This window comes from Macrobrachium rosenbergii, chromosome 47 (assembly GCF_040412425.1).
Source record: "Macrobrachium rosenbergii isolate ZJJX-2024 chromosome 47, ASM4041242v1, whole genome shotgun sequence".
NCBI classification, from domain to species: domain Eukaryota; kingdom Metazoa; phylum Arthropoda; class Malacostraca; order Decapoda; family Palaemonidae; genus Macrobrachium; species Macrobrachium rosenbergii.
Genome location: NC_089787.1, coordinates 46,074,313 through 46,094,156, shown reverse-complemented (window position 1 = coordinate 46,094,156; position 19,844 = coordinate 46,074,313). Strand labels below are relative to the sequence as shown.

Here is a 19,844-nt window from a genome sequence, read left to right as displayed (position 1 = left end):
ATTGTATATTAGAAAATATTATTACCATAAAAATGTGCTAAAAATTCAATCATTATTATTTATTCAGAAGATGAAGTGTTCCTACAAAAATGCAGTTCTTAACAAGGCTGTGCAGAACTGCACAAAACTGGAAAGCAAGAACCCAACACACAAACAGGTGGGATATGCAAGCAGTGCCATGTGATTACTTACCTTCCAAGATAGCAGGCCTGCCTAAAGCAAGAAATAACCTTACTTGAGATATCTGATATGTAAATGAAGCTTCAAATTAAAATGTTAGGCAAAATACATGACAAAAGTATCATGAAAGGGCATTACTTACTTGACGTATAATGTAGCAATGTTCTTTCTCTCATAATGTCTCTATCACACAGAGACATTCTTATACATGCATCATAAAACACCGATTTAGTCACGAATATTTACCACTGTTTATCAGTAGTTCAACAAACACTTTCCAATTTAAGCAGGATGCTACTACCACCCTCACAATCTAATACACTGACAAGGTAACAGAAATCTTTACCTAAGATTTGCATATATACCATACCATAACTTCCTCCTTTAATTGTCACCACTAGATCTTACACATCACATGAAAAATCCCTCAAAACATTTAAAATTTGTAATCATTAACAACTTGTGATATATAATATTAAAACTGATAAATTCATCCTTACACCAAACCCACAGCATCCAAAAATCACTCTCAGAACACAGCTTTTCCTTTGTTTCCTTCCAGGCCATCATAATTTTGGCTTTACCTAAGGTGATTTTCAACTCTCTTTTCTCCATTTCATTCTCCCATTTTTAATATTGCTAAACCTCCTCCTTTCATGGTGTTGCTTACACAAGGCCATATGCATTCAGCAGTTCCCAGAAATATTTATTCTGCACTCTTCTGTAGTTTTCAATCACTCACATGCAACAAAGGATTTAATTGTGACACTTGCTGGACAATTGACATTTACATTGGATTTTTCTAATTTTCCTACTGCTATCTTCTTTTCCAGACCAAGTCATGATAAGAGACCATCACTTCCTTAACATCTTTCAAGTATCTTCTGTTTTAGTAACAGTCATCATTAGTAATAATTATCATACCATATGAGCATCACCTGTACCATGAGTAAACAAACATTCAACAAAACGACAACAGATAATTTAATTTACACATAGGAAATGAAAACATCAAAACCATTTGGAATATGACACAGTAAACTTATTGTTACAAGATGTAGTAAAAAGAATGAAAACTCTTATGGAGTTCTTTAAAACACTGCAAGTCCAATCTGCTCTAATGATCCCCAATAAACCAGTTTTCTCCAACAATACAATGGGCAATGCAGAATTTCAATACATATGCATTTCAGCTAACTACTCAACTGACAAGTTCTGTTATGACTGCAATATTGGCCAAAATGGAAATAATGACAAGAATTCTTGTACTTTTTACAAACATTGCATTCTACTTGTCATGCCTTTCCATAACTTAAGCATAAATAAAATAATAAGAGGCTTGTCTGTTGTATGGGCACACTCAGTGTTTTAAGGATATGCTCAAGTTAACCAATATTCAACTCAGAAGTGTGTTGAAATTTTTGAGAATCATGATTGGAAGAAAGTGCACAAGCATACAGTTCTCAAAGTAGCAACAGCTTCTTTATAAGCATGTATGTGCTGTATTAAGTTGTAATCTAGATGAAAAAATTAAACTAGTTCAGTTAATTTCAAGTAAGAAGTTTAGGCATACAATAAACTATTAACAAATACAACAAGTTTTATAAGAGAAATAACATTTAAATTTGAAACTTATAAAACAGTAAGGCTAAGCTAAAGATTCATAATTTTCGCATAGGCATGAAAATTTGGTTTGAAAAGAGGAAAACACTTTTGGTGTGAAAATTAGTACTGTAAACTGAATTCCATTTAAAAAACAGAGGTGATTAGAATACTGTATAGGAAAGTTAGTCTCCCAAAATAAAAATATTAGATCTGAGTAGTAATGAAACATATTTTCACTTATACTTCAAATAAAATCTGTACTTACTACTTTACCTTCCATGTAGTATATTTTATTAAAAACAAAGGACAAACAAAATGTTACATCAATGGGAACAAATGTACAAATACACAGATACCTGTGTTATACCTTTGTTATTGTCCTGGGTAAGATCTGACAAATGAGTTCAGCCAACGTTTCACAATTACGACGGGTTGGACAGAAGACAATACATGCATGATCAGGAACAACCTCTCCCACCAGACCACCAATCATGTCAGTATCTAACTGTTTTTGTTCTCTGGTGTACTGGAAAATATAAAGTAAACATATAATCATAATCATATAAATAACTTAGCAATAATCCTACAAACAACCCCTCAATCCAAAAAATTTCAGCAGTAATTACCACTCTTATCCTGTATCAAAATTTACATTGCAGTTTTTACAGGATGAATGATACAAACTATACACTTACACTATAAGTAAGAGGGAGCCAACAAAAGTGCAGTTAAAATTTAACTCTTTCACGAAATAAAAGTTGCACTTGCATTCCTATGTAAATTCTAACCCTAATAGATTCATGTAATAAGAAAATGAGTAATATGGTCCAAGGTGCTAAATTTACATTATAGTGAATGTCTAATAGCAAACACATAATTTACAGCAATTTATTTTGTTACAGAATACACATTTCTCAGATGAAGAATCTTTTGAAGGAGTAAGAAATCTCTATCTCACCAGGTGGACTGGTGTACCTACAAAGTAGGTCTAAGACGTCTTCAGCAGTCAAACCTGATCCATAGTGCAAACTTGTTTCCAAAACTACATATTTTCTTCTAATTTCTTTACATTTTCCTTCAGCTGGCAGCCTAGAGGTATTTAAGTATGAGATTTCATCAGATCTTACTGTCAGGTACTGTTTTCTGTATTTTTCACTGCATAAAGTTTTTATGATAACATTTGAAAATAGTTAGCTAGTTAGCCTTTATAAGGCTATCGCCCATTCAGTTTTTTGCTGACCTTGTGTTTTGTAAATGTTCTTTATTTCTGTTTAAATGCTTTAGCTACATATATTATGTTAGCTCTGTTTCTGTATTTTACTGTTAACCTGTAATATGTTTAATATGGGTTTTGTGGTGAAGACTAGGCATATGGATGGATGTATGAAATTTATGGACATGCCCAAGAACTGGGACCCTAAGGGTATTCAGTGAAATATATATTGAAACAATGAGATGGCAAAAGTTGAACACCTCAACATAATCCCTTCATTTCACTCTCAGCATTTTATGCCAACTCATATTCCTTCATTAGCTATTCATACAAATGTTTTTGGATACATAAGCAAAAATTTATTAGGAAAAAGAGTATATATGTTAAGAAATATCAATTTTATAAGTTAAGAGAATACGCTATAGAAACAATTCTCTCTAAAAATCTTAGTGGCTTTCAAAAAGCAATTGAAGCAGGAATGTCTACACCATAAAATCTCAAAATTTCAGACATGGATTTTCAATCAAGGGTGAATTTCCATTGCTGGTGGCAACATTCAGCAATGCACCAATGTATGCTCAACCAATACCACCTCATCAAAGTGAGCAAACCCAGGGCACTGTGAACAAACTCTGAACCAATGCTATATTCTAAAAGACATTGGTGAGATAACTGAGCAAGTGCAATCCTTTAACTGTCTTAAAACAATTTTGCTCCTCCTACCTGTTTGGAAAGAAGACTAGTAGCAATTTAGGCTTTTTCTTATGGTCTTATATTTTGTACTGTAGGTAGGTTAAATGCTATTTACATAAAACCTAACTGGTTATTTCACTTCCATGTGGGGAAATATCCACATAAAATACTGTATCCTACAAATATCTAGTATATATAAAATACAGTATCCTATTATAAAAAAAGCAGGATTTTTCAGATATTTGTCAACCCTGTCATTCCTCTGATTCTCAACTTAGACTCTGCTCTAGAACAAAACATGCAGATTTTTCATTGTTCAACCTATGAGATGTATCAGACAGACCCCTCATATTTACGTTTAATGTGTCACAACCATCAAACATAATCACACCTTTTCCTCAGCTGTAGAATGCTCTACCTTTTAAAAGGATATCCTTCTACCCTGATTGTCTTCCTCAGTTTCAGATTCATCAATGTTGATTCCAGCTGAACAGCAAGATTCAAGGCACTCTTGCTCCAAGACACATTCCTTCTTCATTGGCAATGACAAAATTCTACATCCCATGAAGTACTGTACCTGCTACACAGCTCCCATGCAGACCTGAGCCACACTAGTGCTTCAGTAACCTCATGGATACAACAAATTATCACTTCAGTACAGTAACTAAGGCCGCAAAATTGGACAAATTATTATCAGTTCTACTGGCCTTTATATATCTGAGCAAAGAAGTCTCATCATTTGTGGAGGATGAAGTAATCTTCTTCACTGATCTGCAAGAGCAAATATTAGTGAAAGCTGAAATGCATGCAGAAACAAGCTCTGTGCAGTGATGAAAACTAACTATGATACTTTTCAATATCTGTGCAAGCTGAAATGCAAGACAACCATCCTCTCTGGAGTAAGAAAACCTATCTATGATACTTTCTAAAAAGTGAAGTCAAGCCAATTCCTTTTCAAACCAATGAGCCACTAATGGGACACAGTTTTGCAATAACTTCACATCTCTTAAAGCCCAAGCCACCTCTATATTCTCAGCAACTTTTCTTCTGAGGACCAGAGTTAGTCATTTATAAAGGATCTGAGCAGCTATTTATTTACTGATAGAGGGTTCAAACCTGAGTAACTCAGCTACTGAGGGCAAGATACACTTGTAAACTGCTTAACAATATTTGACAGACTTGGTACCACTTGACCAAAGGCCATTCACCTTTGCAATTATGGAGATATTCTTGTACGGACCACAACACATTTTTATACACTTAGCAATTCACCCCCTGAAAACCAAATCATTCCTCAGTTATTGGGAGATGGTCTGAACCTGCTCAGTACCAGTTGGCTAACCAACAAGATTTTCAACATCTCCCTCTCATATCTTCACTCCTGTGGACTCCAACATCCATGTTTGCCTGTCTTCATTTCAAACATGGAGACAGCATAAATATGTCACCAAACCTTGTGTAAAAGAAAGGAAATGGGTACAAGGGCTCTTCCTATGATGTCAAACTCCTCCGGCTGGAGTTCATCTTTTGAAATGCTGGGTCACGTGAGAAATTGGGAGAACCTTGAGTAAGCGCAGATTGTTCAAGGTTATTTACTGTCCACTTTATTTAGCAATCATTCTATAGCTTTAAAAATCATGAATTCTCCCCTGTATGAGATGGACCTGATAAGGTTCAAGTTTTTTAGACAAGAGGGTAAAATCAGAGTAGCATCTTCATTGTTTCAAGTCAAAAGGAGACCAGTGACCCATCATTAATCTTTGCTCTCCAAACTGATTTCTCTGACATACAGCTTTCTGGACAGAAACAAGTGTCCATTCATGAATTCATCAAAAATGCAACTCTCTGGCATCAAACAATTTAAAAATATGCTAACATTTAATGTACCCAGGCCCAAGAAAGTATCTTTACTTTGTACAGGACAGGAGGTTGTTACTATTCAAAGTCCTTCCCTTTAGATGACCACAGCTCTACAAGTCTTCACAAGAATCTTACCAACAGTAGCATCTGGATACAACTGAACAGGTAAGACTTGGAAAATATCTAGATGACTGGTTAGTTATGGCATCCAGCCAAGAGATTCTTTGGCACCACTGGCAAAAGTCCTTTTAATTCCACCAGGAGCTGGGCTTGCCTGTCAATGCTGGGATCAGCTGTAGAGGCAACATATACTATAAAGGCATGGACAGCAACATCAACACTGAGGAAACTTCATAGGAAGTGTTTCTTCCCTCTCATGACTGGGCATATTTCAACAGGTGGTTTGCACCAACGTGGAGATTCATGGTATGCAACCTGTGCTATTGGTGTCATCATGCCAACATCTCTACTTTCTTTTTCAAGTCGTACCTCCAGAGGTCTGGGTAGCTGAGGTCTATTTGTAGCCCAATCTACAAGGGTTTTCACATTGCAGTTAGATGTCAAGCTTAATTCTTCCCTGCAACTTGTTACAGAAATTGGTCTGTAATTGTTTACATTACTGGAATCCTTTCCAAGTCTGGGGATAGGAATAATTACAGCTTTACTCCATTCACCAAGAAATAAATTTTGAAGCCATAAGTGATTATAAAACTGTAATAAGTATGACTTTGCCAAAGGTGTTAAGTGGTAGATCATTTCAAAACAAATACTGTCACCTCCAGGGGCAAATTTATTGCTGTTCAAAAGAGCAAAATCCAACTATTCCATATCAAATTTTCTATTGTAATATATATCTCCTATTGTTTCAAAATTTGTTATTAACTCTATACTATTTTTTCTCTGTGCAGAAGTGTTCATCTAAATTTTTATCACTACTTACTTTTGCTAAGTTTTCTCCTATTATAGTCCTTATTTCTTTTGGATCAAGTATTCTTTTCCCACCTTTTAATATGGCATGTCTAGGTGGTTTAACATGGGTACCATTTATTTTCCTGAACTTTTCCCATATTTTCTGGGAATATTATTAGAGAGATCTGATACATACTTCCTCCATGAAATGATTCTTCCTTGAATTACTTCTTTTTAAATTTTGCATGTATTTTGCTATACTGTATAGAGGTTTTAATGTATCAGTTTCTAATAATAATACAGGTATAATCAGTTTTTGTAAATTTTCTTCTAATATCGGCAATGTTTTAATTATTTACTGAACTTTCTATTTAAATTATCTAATCATCTTCCAATTTGGTGTTTTAGTTTTACCAATTCCGTTGGTTCTTCTGACCACCATGCGACTTTGTGTTTTGTTGGATGAGGTTTGATTTTGGTATTGCTTTATCAACATCATTTTTAATGAAATCAACAAGAAATTTATTAGTTTTATTATGGTCTTTTAAATATTCAATGGTGGGATATTCCTAGGGTGGAATTCATATTGCCGTTGGCAGGATTATTTTCCAATAATGAATTAATATTGGGAAATGATCACTGGTATGCAAGTCGTCAAAAGTATTCCAATCCAATCTGTCTACTATGTTTGTTGTACATAAGAGTTATGTCGATTGAGGAAAATGTCCCATGTGTTTTATAAAAATATGTGCTGATTTTGTTGTCATTTATACAGGACAAGTTTTTTAAATCTAAGAATTCTTCTATTTTATTTCCTGCTCTATTTGAGTCTTGTACAATTACATCGAGTGAGCATTAAAATCACCTACTATTAATGTAGGTTCCTTGGCAAAATTAAGTAATTCTTAAAGTTTGTCAATGCTGTAATTTTTATTAGGTTGGCTATATAAATGATAAATTACATGCATGTAATTATCACTTTTTATTTGGAATTTAACACCTGATATTTGCAAGTCAGTAATGTTTACAGGTACTATGTTGTAAAATACTCTGTTATGTACATATATGGCCGTACCTAAATTTCCTTCTTCCTCTCATGATGTTGATGCTAAAGTAGACTTACCTACTGTTGATATTGTTTTGTTGACATGTTGTACATGTACATAATATCATTGGTTCATATTCTTTTAGTATTCACTGTATTTCTCCTAGGTGTAATCTTGTCTGTAGACCATTTATGTTCCATTGTATAAAATAGCTATTGAAAATATTATGTTATAGTGGCTGAGTTTTGCTTTCCTATTTTTGTAGTATCAACTTGGATTTTTTCTAATAATTTACTCACAATATTCAGTTGTTTTTCTTTATAATATATTAAGTGCTCAATGCACATGCAACCTTTTTCATGGGTGCTCAAATCAGTTGTTTCTTTTTTCTATATTTCATAAAATTTCTTATAATGTTTGTTAAACCATCTTTTTCTATATTTTTGTTATTATTGCAAAATTCAACAAAACAATCATTACATCCACAAGTGTTTTCATGTACATTTCTTGCTTCATTTGCTCTCGTACCAATTATTGGTGATGAAGTAATCTCTTCTCCCTTGACATAATCATTGTTATCCCCTTGACATAATCATTGTTATACATGGTATGTTTCTCTTCCACTTCTTCGGTGTTTTGAATATCTGCATCCATTGGTTTGACTATTATTTTAGGAGATAAAGGTATACTGTATTCTTAGTTTGTTTTTCTTCTTTCTTCATATCCTTTGTCTTTGGTTTAACTGATGTTGCTCTAATTATAGCTGGTTTTTTCATTTTGGGTGGCGTTCTCTCCAAAGGTTTCTTTCTTAGTTCAGTCCCGTGTCAGCCGGTGAAATTCCATTACAGCACGAATTTCTAGGTATAACAATGCTAGATATACCAGAGAAAAAGAGCTTTCAGGAAAGCTGGGGTTACTACCCCCAGTCGATCGTCTTTAGAAGACGTCGGTATAATGAAGGGTGAGTGAAATACCACTACCACGGAAATATACTCGAAAGATCTCTCCTTATCAAAATCCCGTAAAAGAGCGGTGAGCCGTTACAGCTCCCACCCTCAACACCCGCCAGGACGGCGACACCAGCGCCACCTACTTCATTCCATTTTCTAGCACGTGATACGTTCGCTTCTTTTGTGTGCTCGTCCCTTTTTTGGATTGTTTTTTACTTCATCTACAATGGCTTCGAGCACCTTTTCCATCTCTAAGTTAAGTACCATCTTCTTGTGGGGTTTTTGATCTGTTTATGGCTGTTTTGGTCTCGTATTTTCATAAATATTGGGATCTTCTTATGACGCCACGGCGTCCCCGGTCAGCCATGTCGACCGCGAGGCGACTCCTTCTGTTCTTTCGGTCGGAGTTTTCTCCTAGTCGCTATATATATAGATTTTAGCCCTTGAATTCCTTCCTGGTGGTTCCGTGCGGTGGCTCCCCCTCCAATTTTAGTTTTTGTTTTGCATTTTTGGCCTGTCGGCCTCTCTTAGGGAGTTGCTCCGTCCAAGTACCCCCACCAGGTTGGGTTCTTTTTCATTTAGTCTCATAGGCTATTATGTTATTCTTGAAGATGGTGCTCTTCTTTTAGTTTTAGTATTTTTAATTTTATTTGTTTATTGTTTTTGGTTGTGTAGTTTACCTCTGGTGGGCCTCCCCCCCGAGGTAGGCTACGCTTCCTGTGAACGTAATTTTATTTTGATTGTTTTTATATGATGGTTGTAGTGTGGGCTCCATCCCTTGCCCTGGGTGCGGAGATCAGGTTGAGGGAGTTTTGGTTGCTGTTTCCACAGGGATCGTTTTAGGGTCAGAGTGAGCCCCTTAGTCCTCTTCCTCCAATTTCGGGGGAATCGAGTTCTTTGGATGTGTTTCCTCTAGGCTAGTCGCCTACTTATCCCCTACTCGTTCCTGGTTGGCTCTCGGCACAAAATTTCTCTCCCTGTTGGTTCCTCCTCTCCTTTTACACCCCTTTCTCCTTCCTAACCTATACTAGGTTAGGTTTATATTAGGCTACGCCTAGGAGGAGTTGGGCTTTGGGCTGTGTAGCTCCCTGGAGTAGGCTTCCCTTCCAAGTTCATTGGGAAGGAAGGATGCAGTTGAGCGGGTGTCATGTTCTCCTTGTCTCCTCTCCCCTTCCGTAGCCTACTCCTCTTCACTACCCCCTCCCCCTCAGCTTTGCGACTCGTGCGGGGTGACGCTAGATGGCGTTTTCTCCGAGTCAGGGACTCCTCCTATTGGTAGAGGGATTCGCTCCCTCCCATATCGTCCCCAGCTTCGCTGTGGTGGGGTGGGTGGTTCGTTTGCTCGAGCGTGTTCGAATCCTGTCTCAACCTCTCGTCTCCCCATCGAGCTACGAAGTTAGGGTTTAGGTGTGGCCCCGCCGTATGTTATGAACATAGATCCTTTACCCATTTGTTTCTCTGGCGGGGAGGTGAATGTGGGATGATTCTATGTCACGCTTAGCGTAACGGACTCCTCCGGTCTCCGGTGTTACCATCATTGTTATTTTTGATTATTGTTATTATTATTATTTTGTTCTACCATATATGTGACTCGGTCCCACACCCGGGGGCTCCGCCCGTTAATTTTCTGGCAGCCCTTATGGTTGGTTCCTGGTTTCTCGTTCCTTCATTCCCGGAGTCTTCCGGGTCTGAATCTTACCTTCCACTCTGTGCATTTAAAGCTTATTGGCCCAGTTTAATTTGGTAGTTCTTCTACGCGGAGTATTCGGTTGTAGTTGAGTTTCCAGCCTTGCCGACTTTTTTTTGCTTAGAGTGTGAGGTTCATGTACTGTTACCTTACAGACTGTTCGCTGTGAGGAGCCAGGTGTACCGCCTCCCTTCAACAACCCTACGGGCACGAGTGTGCGGACCACGCTGGTTGTGCGGTCCGACTGGACGACCTGGTTGTTTGGCACCCGATGGCTGTGAGGTTTGCTTTGCTCTCTCCTCAACCATCCAAGACGAGTCGGTAAGTGAAAGTCTTCTTTCCTCCGGTCCATGCTCCTCATACGACACGTTGTTTATATTCTCCGTCTGTCTTTTCATTCCTGACTAACTGCAGGTTTCCTTGCAGGTGGATGAAGCTTTCAAGAAGTCTGCCTTGGAATCCCCTCCGGGCCTGGGTGGCTGGGTTCGGCAGGAATGTTCCGTCGGGAAGCCCTACGTCCTCGACGCCAGGTTGAGGGACTTGCTTTACCCCCGCGCACGGGTGGCCGCTGCAGTACCAGAAGAACTTGCCACCCTTATTATCCAACAGATCCGTGATGCGACCCAGCCACCTCAAGTGGACATCATGTACGCCGAGGTCTCGGAGGATGTTGCCGCCTAAATCTCGACTTGGAACCAATGAATACGGAGCAGGACCAGGTGGTAAGTGGTGAGGTAAGTGAGGATATTGGGGCGGGCCCCCTTTGTTTGACTTCCTGCTTCATCTGTATCTTCATTTGCAGGTTTTGTGAAGTCTTCCTCTTTGGGTGATAGAGCTCTGTCTGCTATCCCCAAGTTGAAGACTTCATGGAAGGCGAAGGGCTATAAGTCCTCGACTTCCAGAAGGCATTGCCCTTCCCCGTCGAAGGCTAAGGTTTCAGGACCGGTAGCCTCCGGGAGTAAATCTAGCTCCTCCGGCAAGGGCGCGAGTAAGAGGGCGGCAAAACCAAGCCCTCCTCGCCAGCCTCTTTTGATGCTAAGCCCTGGCCACTGAACTATACAAAAGTTCATGGAGGACCTAGATTCTAGGTTTGAGAAGATCTCAGATAAGTTTGCCAACTATGACAATATACTGGCAGGTTTGGCTCGCCAACCTAAAGCAGAACCGCAGTATTCTATCCCCGACACTGCGGACCTCCCGCCTTTTGATGTCGGAAACCCTTGGCGGTTCGACTCCGGGCCATCCAACATGATGGCAAACTTACCTTAGACGGTCTGGGCACGAGGCGGTTGGAGGAGTTGGAGTTCTTCCCCCGATCTCTTGCCCCCTTATCCTGGCTTCGTGAGGCTTACTGAAGAAGCCTGGATTGGTCAGAACAAGGTACCTGGGAGACTGTCATCATCCCTAGAGACCAAGCCCAGTCGGCTCTCCTGCGCACTCTGACGGAGTGGCAGGCAGTGAACACAAAATTGACCCCTTTCAGGGCAATTTCACGATGTTCACCCTGGAGAAGATCTTCCCACTCCTTGCATGGACAAAGTTGCTCTGGCTACGCCCGAGCATGCTTTGACGGGAATCCTTTCCTCAATTAAGGGAAACAGACCCTACTTCCCCGGTATTCCCAGGAAGTAACGAGTTCTGGTGGACGCCCGTCCACTTTCACTGTAGGCAAGCTGGACCCTCTTTGCGCTTCCCACGCAGTTTAGCGAACAACTCCTAAGCTGCCGGAATCATTGTTAAAGGCGGAGTTTGAGACCCGGACTAAGTTAGCCCGGTCCTTGAGCTCCGGCTGTCTTACTGAGGCTACTGCCGTCTCCGGCTCGGACGAACCCTTTTTCCAGGTCCTAGCTAAGTCTTTCCTGGCGAGCTTCCAGTTAGACTTGCATGAGTTTGTTATGGCTAGGCTGGAATGCAGAAAATTTATTTTGCTGACGCTACAATCCGCCACGAGCCTAACAAGCTCATTAAAAGCTCAATCTGGGGACCTAACCTCTTCCCTGAAGGAGAGGTTACATCCGTCATGTCTGAGGCTACACGGGCCAATCAGAGTCTGCGCTCGGTGGGGAATTCCCACTTATAAGCGCAAGACCCCACAATCGGCCGCCCCCAGACGAGAGGAGGAAAAAGGTTCAGGAGACATAAGAGGCCCCATCAGGCGGTGGTTCAAGCCGTCCCGGTCTCGGCAGTGGCCCAGCCATCTACCTCTAAGTCCCAACCCCAACAGTACGTGTTGGTCCAACCAGCGGCGCCCTCCTATGTATCCTCACCAGCATACAACCCTACATATGAAGGCCGTGGATTTTTTCACGGCCTCAATAGGGTTGCAAGGGGAGGAAGGGGCAAGGCCCCCCACAGAGGAAGGTCTAACACCACCCCAAGGGGGAGAGGACGTGGTAGAGGGAACAAACCCGCTCCCTCCCACTGAGAGAACGCAGGTAGGCGGTCGCCTGTATTGGTTCAGGGACCAATGGACCTTCAGCCCTTGGGCACACAGCATTGTGTCCAAGGGACTAGGGTGGAGCTGGATCAAGAATCCTCCCCCTCTAAACAGATTTTACCAGCCACCCACATCAATCCTACAGGATTATGTAACAGAATTGCTCAACAAACGGGCAATAAAGAAAGCAAGGCACCTAAAGTTTCAAGGCAGGCTATTCACTGTTCCCAAAAAAGACTCCGATCAGCAAAGAGTGATCCTGGATCTATCGCGTCTAAATCTCTACATAAAATGCGACAAGTTTCGCATGCTTACGGTAGCTCAGGTTCGGACTCTACTTCGCGTGGGCCGTCACCACCTCTATCGATCTTTCAGACGCTTATTATCACGCCCCGGTTTGCGCGGAACTTCTCTCAGTTCCTCGGTTTCAGACTCGGGAATCAAGCCTACTCCTTCAGGGTCATGCCCTTCGGTCTGAACATTGCACCCAGGATATTCACCAAGCTGGCGGATACGGTAGTACAGCAGCTCCGGTCCCAAGGAATCTCCCTAGCAGCGTACCTGGACGACTGGATAATCTGGGTGTAAAACGCCTAGAGCCAACTGATATTAAAAGAATTGATTGAGTATACGCAGTGATAACAGTGCTCTTTGGTGGACTCAAAAGGAAAGAAAACGACTTACATGCACGACCACGTACCTTCTTCGCCTCTCATTTCATTTTTAAAAGCATGATTCTTGGTTGATATTGCACTAAAATATGAGGTGTTGTATATCAAAATTCATTAAAATTTGTGCACTTTTTCGTGAATTGAGTGTTTTTGTTCTATTGCACTTTGTTTGCCATATCTGAGTGATGCCAAATTTGCCGCTATATGCCCCTTTGTTGTTTCTCAGCCAATGGGAGGCTGCTATGATGGAAATGACTGAGTTTTTTAGTTAGTAATTTTTTGTACTGTATTGATATGTTTTTCTGGCTGCAATTTGGCGATTTCATGAATGATGAAGGAAATAGATTTAGGTTCCATTGAAATTTATTAAACTGTTTTTTGAATTGTTGGAGCTGCTCTTTGTAGTTTAAATGTGGATATAAATGCAACTGTTTGGCTCCCCTCTGCCTCTCGGATCTCGGGGCCAGAGCAGCGCCGCGTCTCCCATTGCTTGAAGGGACACCTGGGACAGTGCACATGCCAGCGAGACCGAGAGGTTGGCCCGAGTCATTCATTAAAAAGTGTTAAGAACTGAGTGGGGATAGTACAATGTGAGTAGAAATGTTTACCTATTAATTATATATGATCTTGTAATATAATATAGCCTATTGTTTTTCTGATTAAAATTGAATGAAATTAGATTGATTATTGATGTGCCACTGTTGTGTTACAGTGAGCGACGCACTTGACGTGATCTAGGCTACTATGAAGATGTAAATGAAGAATGATTGAGGATTTATTAAATACAACATTTCAAGAGAAGCGTCTGTTCCTTTCACCCAACACTCAAAAGCACTTTTACAGTTCAATTGTAATTCCATCTACGAGGACTTGTGAAGGACAGCCGACGCTGTGGCTTGTGATATTAACCCACCAAGGAGAGGACCAGCTCTGAGGTAAATGAAGACATTTTTATTGACTGATAATATCCACAATGCCATCTTCACGACATTCTGTGTCTTGAAACATTCTGTGAAGAGCAACATGACTGAGTTGCGAGTCAGGATGCTAGAAGCTCAGGCCGAATTAGAGAGGACTGAAATTGAAGCTAGATATGAACAAGAAGAAATTGATGCTAAGAAAAGATTGGAAGAAATTAGGCTTGAAGAAATAAGAAATAGAAAAAGAACCGAAGAAAAAGCTTTAGCTGCAAAGACTAAATTAGAAGAACTAAGTATTGAGTACAAAACAAGATCTGAAGTTGGAGGTTCTAGAGCGTCGGGTGGTTCTAGAAGGTCAAGCGCCGCATCACCACCTAGACAGAAGATTGTTGAATGGAGGAATGAGGTCAATTCATGCATTGCAGATGGCACAATTAATCAATTTCCTGGGTATGAATTCATGAGTGTTCGTCCCAAAACGTCCATTCCTGCCCATCAGCCCGCACCTGAGACAGAAACTCAGTTTTATTCCACGCCGATAGACGCTCCACTCAACCCCAACTCAACTTTATTCGTGCGAGCGCCCATCGCCCACGTCTCCACGCACGATTCTATCCTCAAGGCTTTAGACTCAACATTGGCTAGTCAACAAGAGCTTAGCCGACGTGCTCTCCTACCACCTATTAACCTAGAAGTATTTGATGGAGACATGACCAAGTTCTCGATGTTTCCGCAATGCCTTCTTATGGGTGGTGGAGAGTAACTCTGATGATCCTGCTAGAAGACTTACCCACCTCCATAACTCTTTGAGAGGACCACCCAAGAATCTGATAGAAATGTGTCTCCACATGCCTCCGTCAGAAGGATATGAGGAAGCGTGGAGGCTTCTTTGCCATAAATATGAAGACGATGATGACCTGACTGAGGCCTATCTAAAGAGGCTGTTTGCTTGGAAAGAGATTTCTCCTACAGACAGTCAAGGCCTAGAAGACTACGCGTCTTACCTGAGTAAGGTTAAGGCAGCCCTTGGATCTGACTACATCCGCCTAGAGCTCCATGAGACCATTCGGAAGATAATCGACAAGCTTCCTCATCCAGTAAAGATTAGGTGGATCACCAAGGGTGACGAGCACAAGTACAAACTTCCTGCTCTCATCAATTACCTGAGAAAACAGGCTCGCATAACAAAGCAGATGCAATATTTCGACTGCCCGACCTAAGACGAACAATGAAAGGAGGAATAGACCTGTGACGAACAAGACCCTTCCGGTGCACTCCACCCAACCTTCTGGTGGAAAGCGTTGCCTGCACTGTGACAAGACTGGACATGACATAGAGAAGTGCTATGTGTCTGGCAGATTGAGCGTGAATGACCGATGGGACTCCGTCACCAGCAAGCGGATGTGCTTCAAGTGCCTTCAGACTATGAATCACACCTACGGCAATTGCAAGGAGGCCCCCAACTGCAGTAAGTGTGGTGTCGACTCCCATCACACGCTCCTGCACAAGGAGCATAAGCCTGCTTCAACTCAAAGAGCCAGTGCACCAACACGTGAAAAGAAGAACGTTAGTGGGGGTGGCAACCAGACGGGTGCCAGCAAGACCGAGAGTGCCACCACGCCTAACCCCGAAGCAGAACCTGCCCCTGCCCACGTACACGCCACCAGCTGCCCGGACGGTCGGACCATGCTGAAGATCGTGCCAGCGCTGATCAACGGCACGCATGCAACCTATGCCTTCATCGACAGTGGCTCAGCTCCGACGCTGGTCACGAAAGGGCTGGTTGAGAAGCTCGGTTTACAAGGCAGATCCTGTAATCAGAAGATGATCACGGAGGCAGGAACCTTCACGTGCAGAGAGGTCGTCTCACTTGACATTGGCAATATCGACGGATCAGAAAGTGATCACATAAGCGAAGCCTTCGTAACCGACAGGATAAACGTCTCGACGGACCACCTTATGCCGACTGAGTGGTTAGGTCAGTGGCCTCACCTCCGGAAGTCGAGCTCCACACTCTGCGGAAGAGGAGCAAGAAGTCGAAGTGATCATCGGACTGAACACGACCCTGAACAGGATCATATTGGATCAACGCCATGGTAAGATCAACGAGCCATCGGCGTACCTTACGAAGTTAGGTTGGGTTACTTTTCGGGCCAACAGGAGGCAAGAACGGCGTTCTCCCAGTCTACAGTATCCAACCTCAAGATGACGTGACAGAACTTCTTCAGAAGAACTTCTGCAGAGACTTTTGGGAGAAGGAGGCTCTCTCAAAGACCGAAGACTCGCTCGAAGACAAACGCCGTCGAGCTGATGACAGACTCTGTCAAACAAGAAGATGGACACTACGTTGCGAGCCTTCCGTATCGAGACGGCGTTCATCTTCCCGACAATCATGACATGGCACGGGAACGCGCTCAAACGTTGAAGCGCAAGCTGAAAGGCAGAGCGAAGCTTACCGTACTTCTTACACCGAGCAAGTACAGAAGTACATCATGAAAGCTATGCTGAAAGGGTTCCAGACGAGGCTCGACAACGATGTGATGGCAGGGTATGGTACATGCCTCACCATGCGGTGAAGCACCCAATGAAACCAAAGGTGAGGGTCGTCTTTGACCTCAAGGCAAGGTTTGGCGGCCATTCATTAAATGACCATCTACTACAGGGGCCCGACCTCACAAATAATCTCGTGGGAGTCCTACTGCGATTTCGGAATGGGCAGTTTGCAGTGACGGCGGACATCAAGAGATGTTCCACCAAGTTAAAGTACCCATTGACGACCGAGACGTGCTCACGATACCTTTGGTGGCCTGAAGGGGACACCTCCCGACGGATCGAAGAGTACAGAATGACTTCATGCGTATTCGGAGCCCGTTCCCTCCCAAAGCGTTGTGAATTTTTGCCTAAGAAAGACAGCCGAAGACTATGGACATCTATACGACGGCGAGACAACGACCATTTTGCTGAGGAACTTCTACGTCGACAACCTTCTAAAGTCGTTCCATGACGAAGCAAGATGTGTCACACTGATCAACGACCTCATCAACGTCTGCCGAGATGGAGGCTTCCGCCTGAACCAGTGGACGGCCAACAACAAGTGTGTCCTGGCAACTGTACCTGAAGGGGAAAGAGATGATTCTGTGGCTGTTCTAGACCTCAGTAAGGACAAGTTGCCCACGGAGCGCGCGTTAGGCATCCACTGGGACATGAATGATGACAATTTCACGTTCGGTGACGTCCGGGACAAACCATACAGCGCCAGAGGCGTGCTATCTGTCGTGGCGTCCCTCTACGATCCTCTGGGGCTAGTGTCACCCTTCACACTCTTGGGGAAGCAAATCCTTCAAGAGATGTGCCGACGCAAGCTTTCATGGGATGAGAAAATGAGCGACACCGAAGTGTTGCAATGGGAAGCTTGGCTGCAGCAGTTCACCTTCCTTCCAGAGTTCAAGCTGAGAAGAAGCTTGATTCCACCAGCATTTGGAGAAGGAGCGTCGTTCCAGCTTCACCACTTCTCTGATGCAAGTCAGACAGGCTACGGAGTCGCCTCATACCTGCAGTGGTTTCGACAGATGGGAAGTTCACTGCACACTGCTCATGGGAAGAGCTCGAGTAGCGCCCGTTGAAGAGATTGAGCATACCCCGAGCTGAGTTGACGGCGGCTTCGTGGCGGCTCAGCAAGACTCTAAGATGAAGACTGAACTAGACATTGACGTCGAAGACTCATTTTTCTGGACAGACAGCACGCGGTACTGAAGTACCTCTTCAACGAGTGCCAGGTACCAGACATTCGTCAGCAACCGAGTGAATCTCATCGACGAGCTGACAGATGTATCTTGCTGGCGATCGTCGAGACAGAACGAAATCCGGCGGACCTGGCGTCCAGAGGCGCTAAGATGGAGCAGCTAGTCAAATCAAGCCTCTGGTCCTCAGGCCCTGACTTCTTGAAGAAAGATGAACAGCACTGGCCGACTCTCCCGCTGCGTCAGGCGTGCGGACCTGAAAGACGACCCAGAAGTGAAGAGAGACTTACCTGTGATGGAGATCGCAACAACGGAACAAACGTTCATCGACATGATCGTCTCGCGCTTCGTCATGGATGAAGTTTCTTCGTGTCATCGGTTACGCACTCAAGTTCTGCCGCCTGAAGACTAGACCCGAGGAGACCAAGACTAAGCTCATTGTGAGAGATCTACGGAGTGCCGAGCTTGCTGTATGGAAGTCAGTTCAAGCCGCCAGTTTTGAGAAAGAGTTCAAGTCTCTGAACAAGACAGGGAGGGTGATTAAGTCTAAGCAAGCTGGCTCGTCTTCGTCCTTTCTGGGAGACGGCTTGATTCGGTCGGAGGGACGCTTGACATCATCCACGATCTCATCTGAGAAGAAGCATCCGATTGTTCTTCCGACCAGGTCTCCAGTAGTCAAGCTGCTGGTGCGCTGGACCCACGAAGTACATGGCCATTGTGGACAAACACACCTCATGGCGTTGCTGAGAAAGAAGTTCTGGATCATCCGCGGAAATGCGGTCGTGAGATCCGTTATCTGTAATTGCGTCACCTGCAAGAAGCTGAGCTGCAGGCCTGTGACGCAGATCATGTCTGATCTGCCAGATGATCGGATCACTCCAGGTGACCCGCCCTTCTCCTACACCGGAGCTGACTGCTTCGGTCCCTTCCTGACGAAGCAGGGAAGGTCGAAGGTGAAGCGCTGGGGAGCCATTTTCACCTGTCTGACATCACGAGCGGTCCACATAGAGCTCCTCGACACCATGGACCAAGACTCCTTCATAAACGCCGTTCGTCGGTTTGTGGCCAGAAGAGGCCCGGTGAAGCGAATCTGGTCCGACAACGGGACCAACATTGTGGCCGCCGAGAAAGAACTTCGTGAAGCTCTACGAAAGTTTGACACTGACAAGATCACTGATGTTCTTCAGACGAAGGGTATCGACTGGAGTTTCAACCCTCCCCACGCTTCACGCCGGGGCGTGGGAGGTTGATCCGGTCCATCCGGCGTGCCTTGAATGCCGCCTGCATTGGACAAGTCACGACAGATGACGTGCTGTCCACGCTCTTCTGTGAAGCAGAAGCGCTGATCAACAGTCGTCCGTGACCAAGGTCACTGACGACCCGACTCACCAGCTGCTTTGGCGCCCAACATGTTGTTGGCGCTGAAGGGATCACCTGAACCCTTCACGAAGACCGACCGAAGGACATGTACACAAAGCGTGAGGTGGCGACAAGCGCAGCTCCTCTCAGACCAGTTCTGGAAGCGCTGGACCAGAGAGTACCTGCCACTCCTTCAGGACCGCCAAAAGTGGACCACGACCGCGACGTGAGGTTCAGGTCAACGATATCGTCCTGTGCCTGGATGAAAGGTTACCTCGAGGCACTTGGCCTCTGGGTAGAGTCCTGCGCGTCATCCTGGGCTCTGACGGCCACGTGAGGCGTGCAGAGGTCAAGGCTCAAAACGGAGTCTACCTGAGACCAGTGCAGAAGCTATGTCTCCTCTTGGAAAATGAGGAATAGTGATTGTGTAATAGTGATGAGTGCACGCCATGCGCTGCTCGATAGTGATGTGCGTTTTATTGAAGTATTTAGTGCGGAGACTAAATAGGGGGTGGTGTAAAACGCCTAGAGCCAACTGATATTAAAAGAATTGATTGAGTATACGCAGTGATAA

General features: G+C 43.3%; 2 protein-coding genes across 2 annotated transcripts in view; one reads left to right on the top strand and one right to left on the bottom strand.

Annotated features, from left to right (window-relative positions):
* LOC136830919 (uncharacterized) overlaps positions 1 to 19,844 on the top strand; it is a 456,633-nt gene that overhangs the window by 112,775 nt on the left and 324,014 nt on the right. Inside the window, 2 exon segments of the mRNA XM_067090890.1 lie at positions 14,269 to 14,930; positions 15,530 to 16,267. Of these exon segments, the coding sequence (XP_066946991.1) occupies positions 14,269 to 14,930; positions 15,530 to 16,267 (1,400 nt within the window).
* LOC136830827 (helicase POLQ-like) overlaps positions 1 to 19,844 on the bottom strand; it is a 68,070-nt gene that overhangs the window by 353 nt on the left and 47,873 nt on the right. The window contains exon 4 of the mRNA XM_067090806.1: positions 2,153 to 2,311. Within this exon, the coding sequence (XP_066946907.1) occupies positions 2,153 to 2,311 (159 nt within the window). The remainder of the gene's footprint in view (positions 1 to 2,152; positions 2,312 to 19,844) is intronic.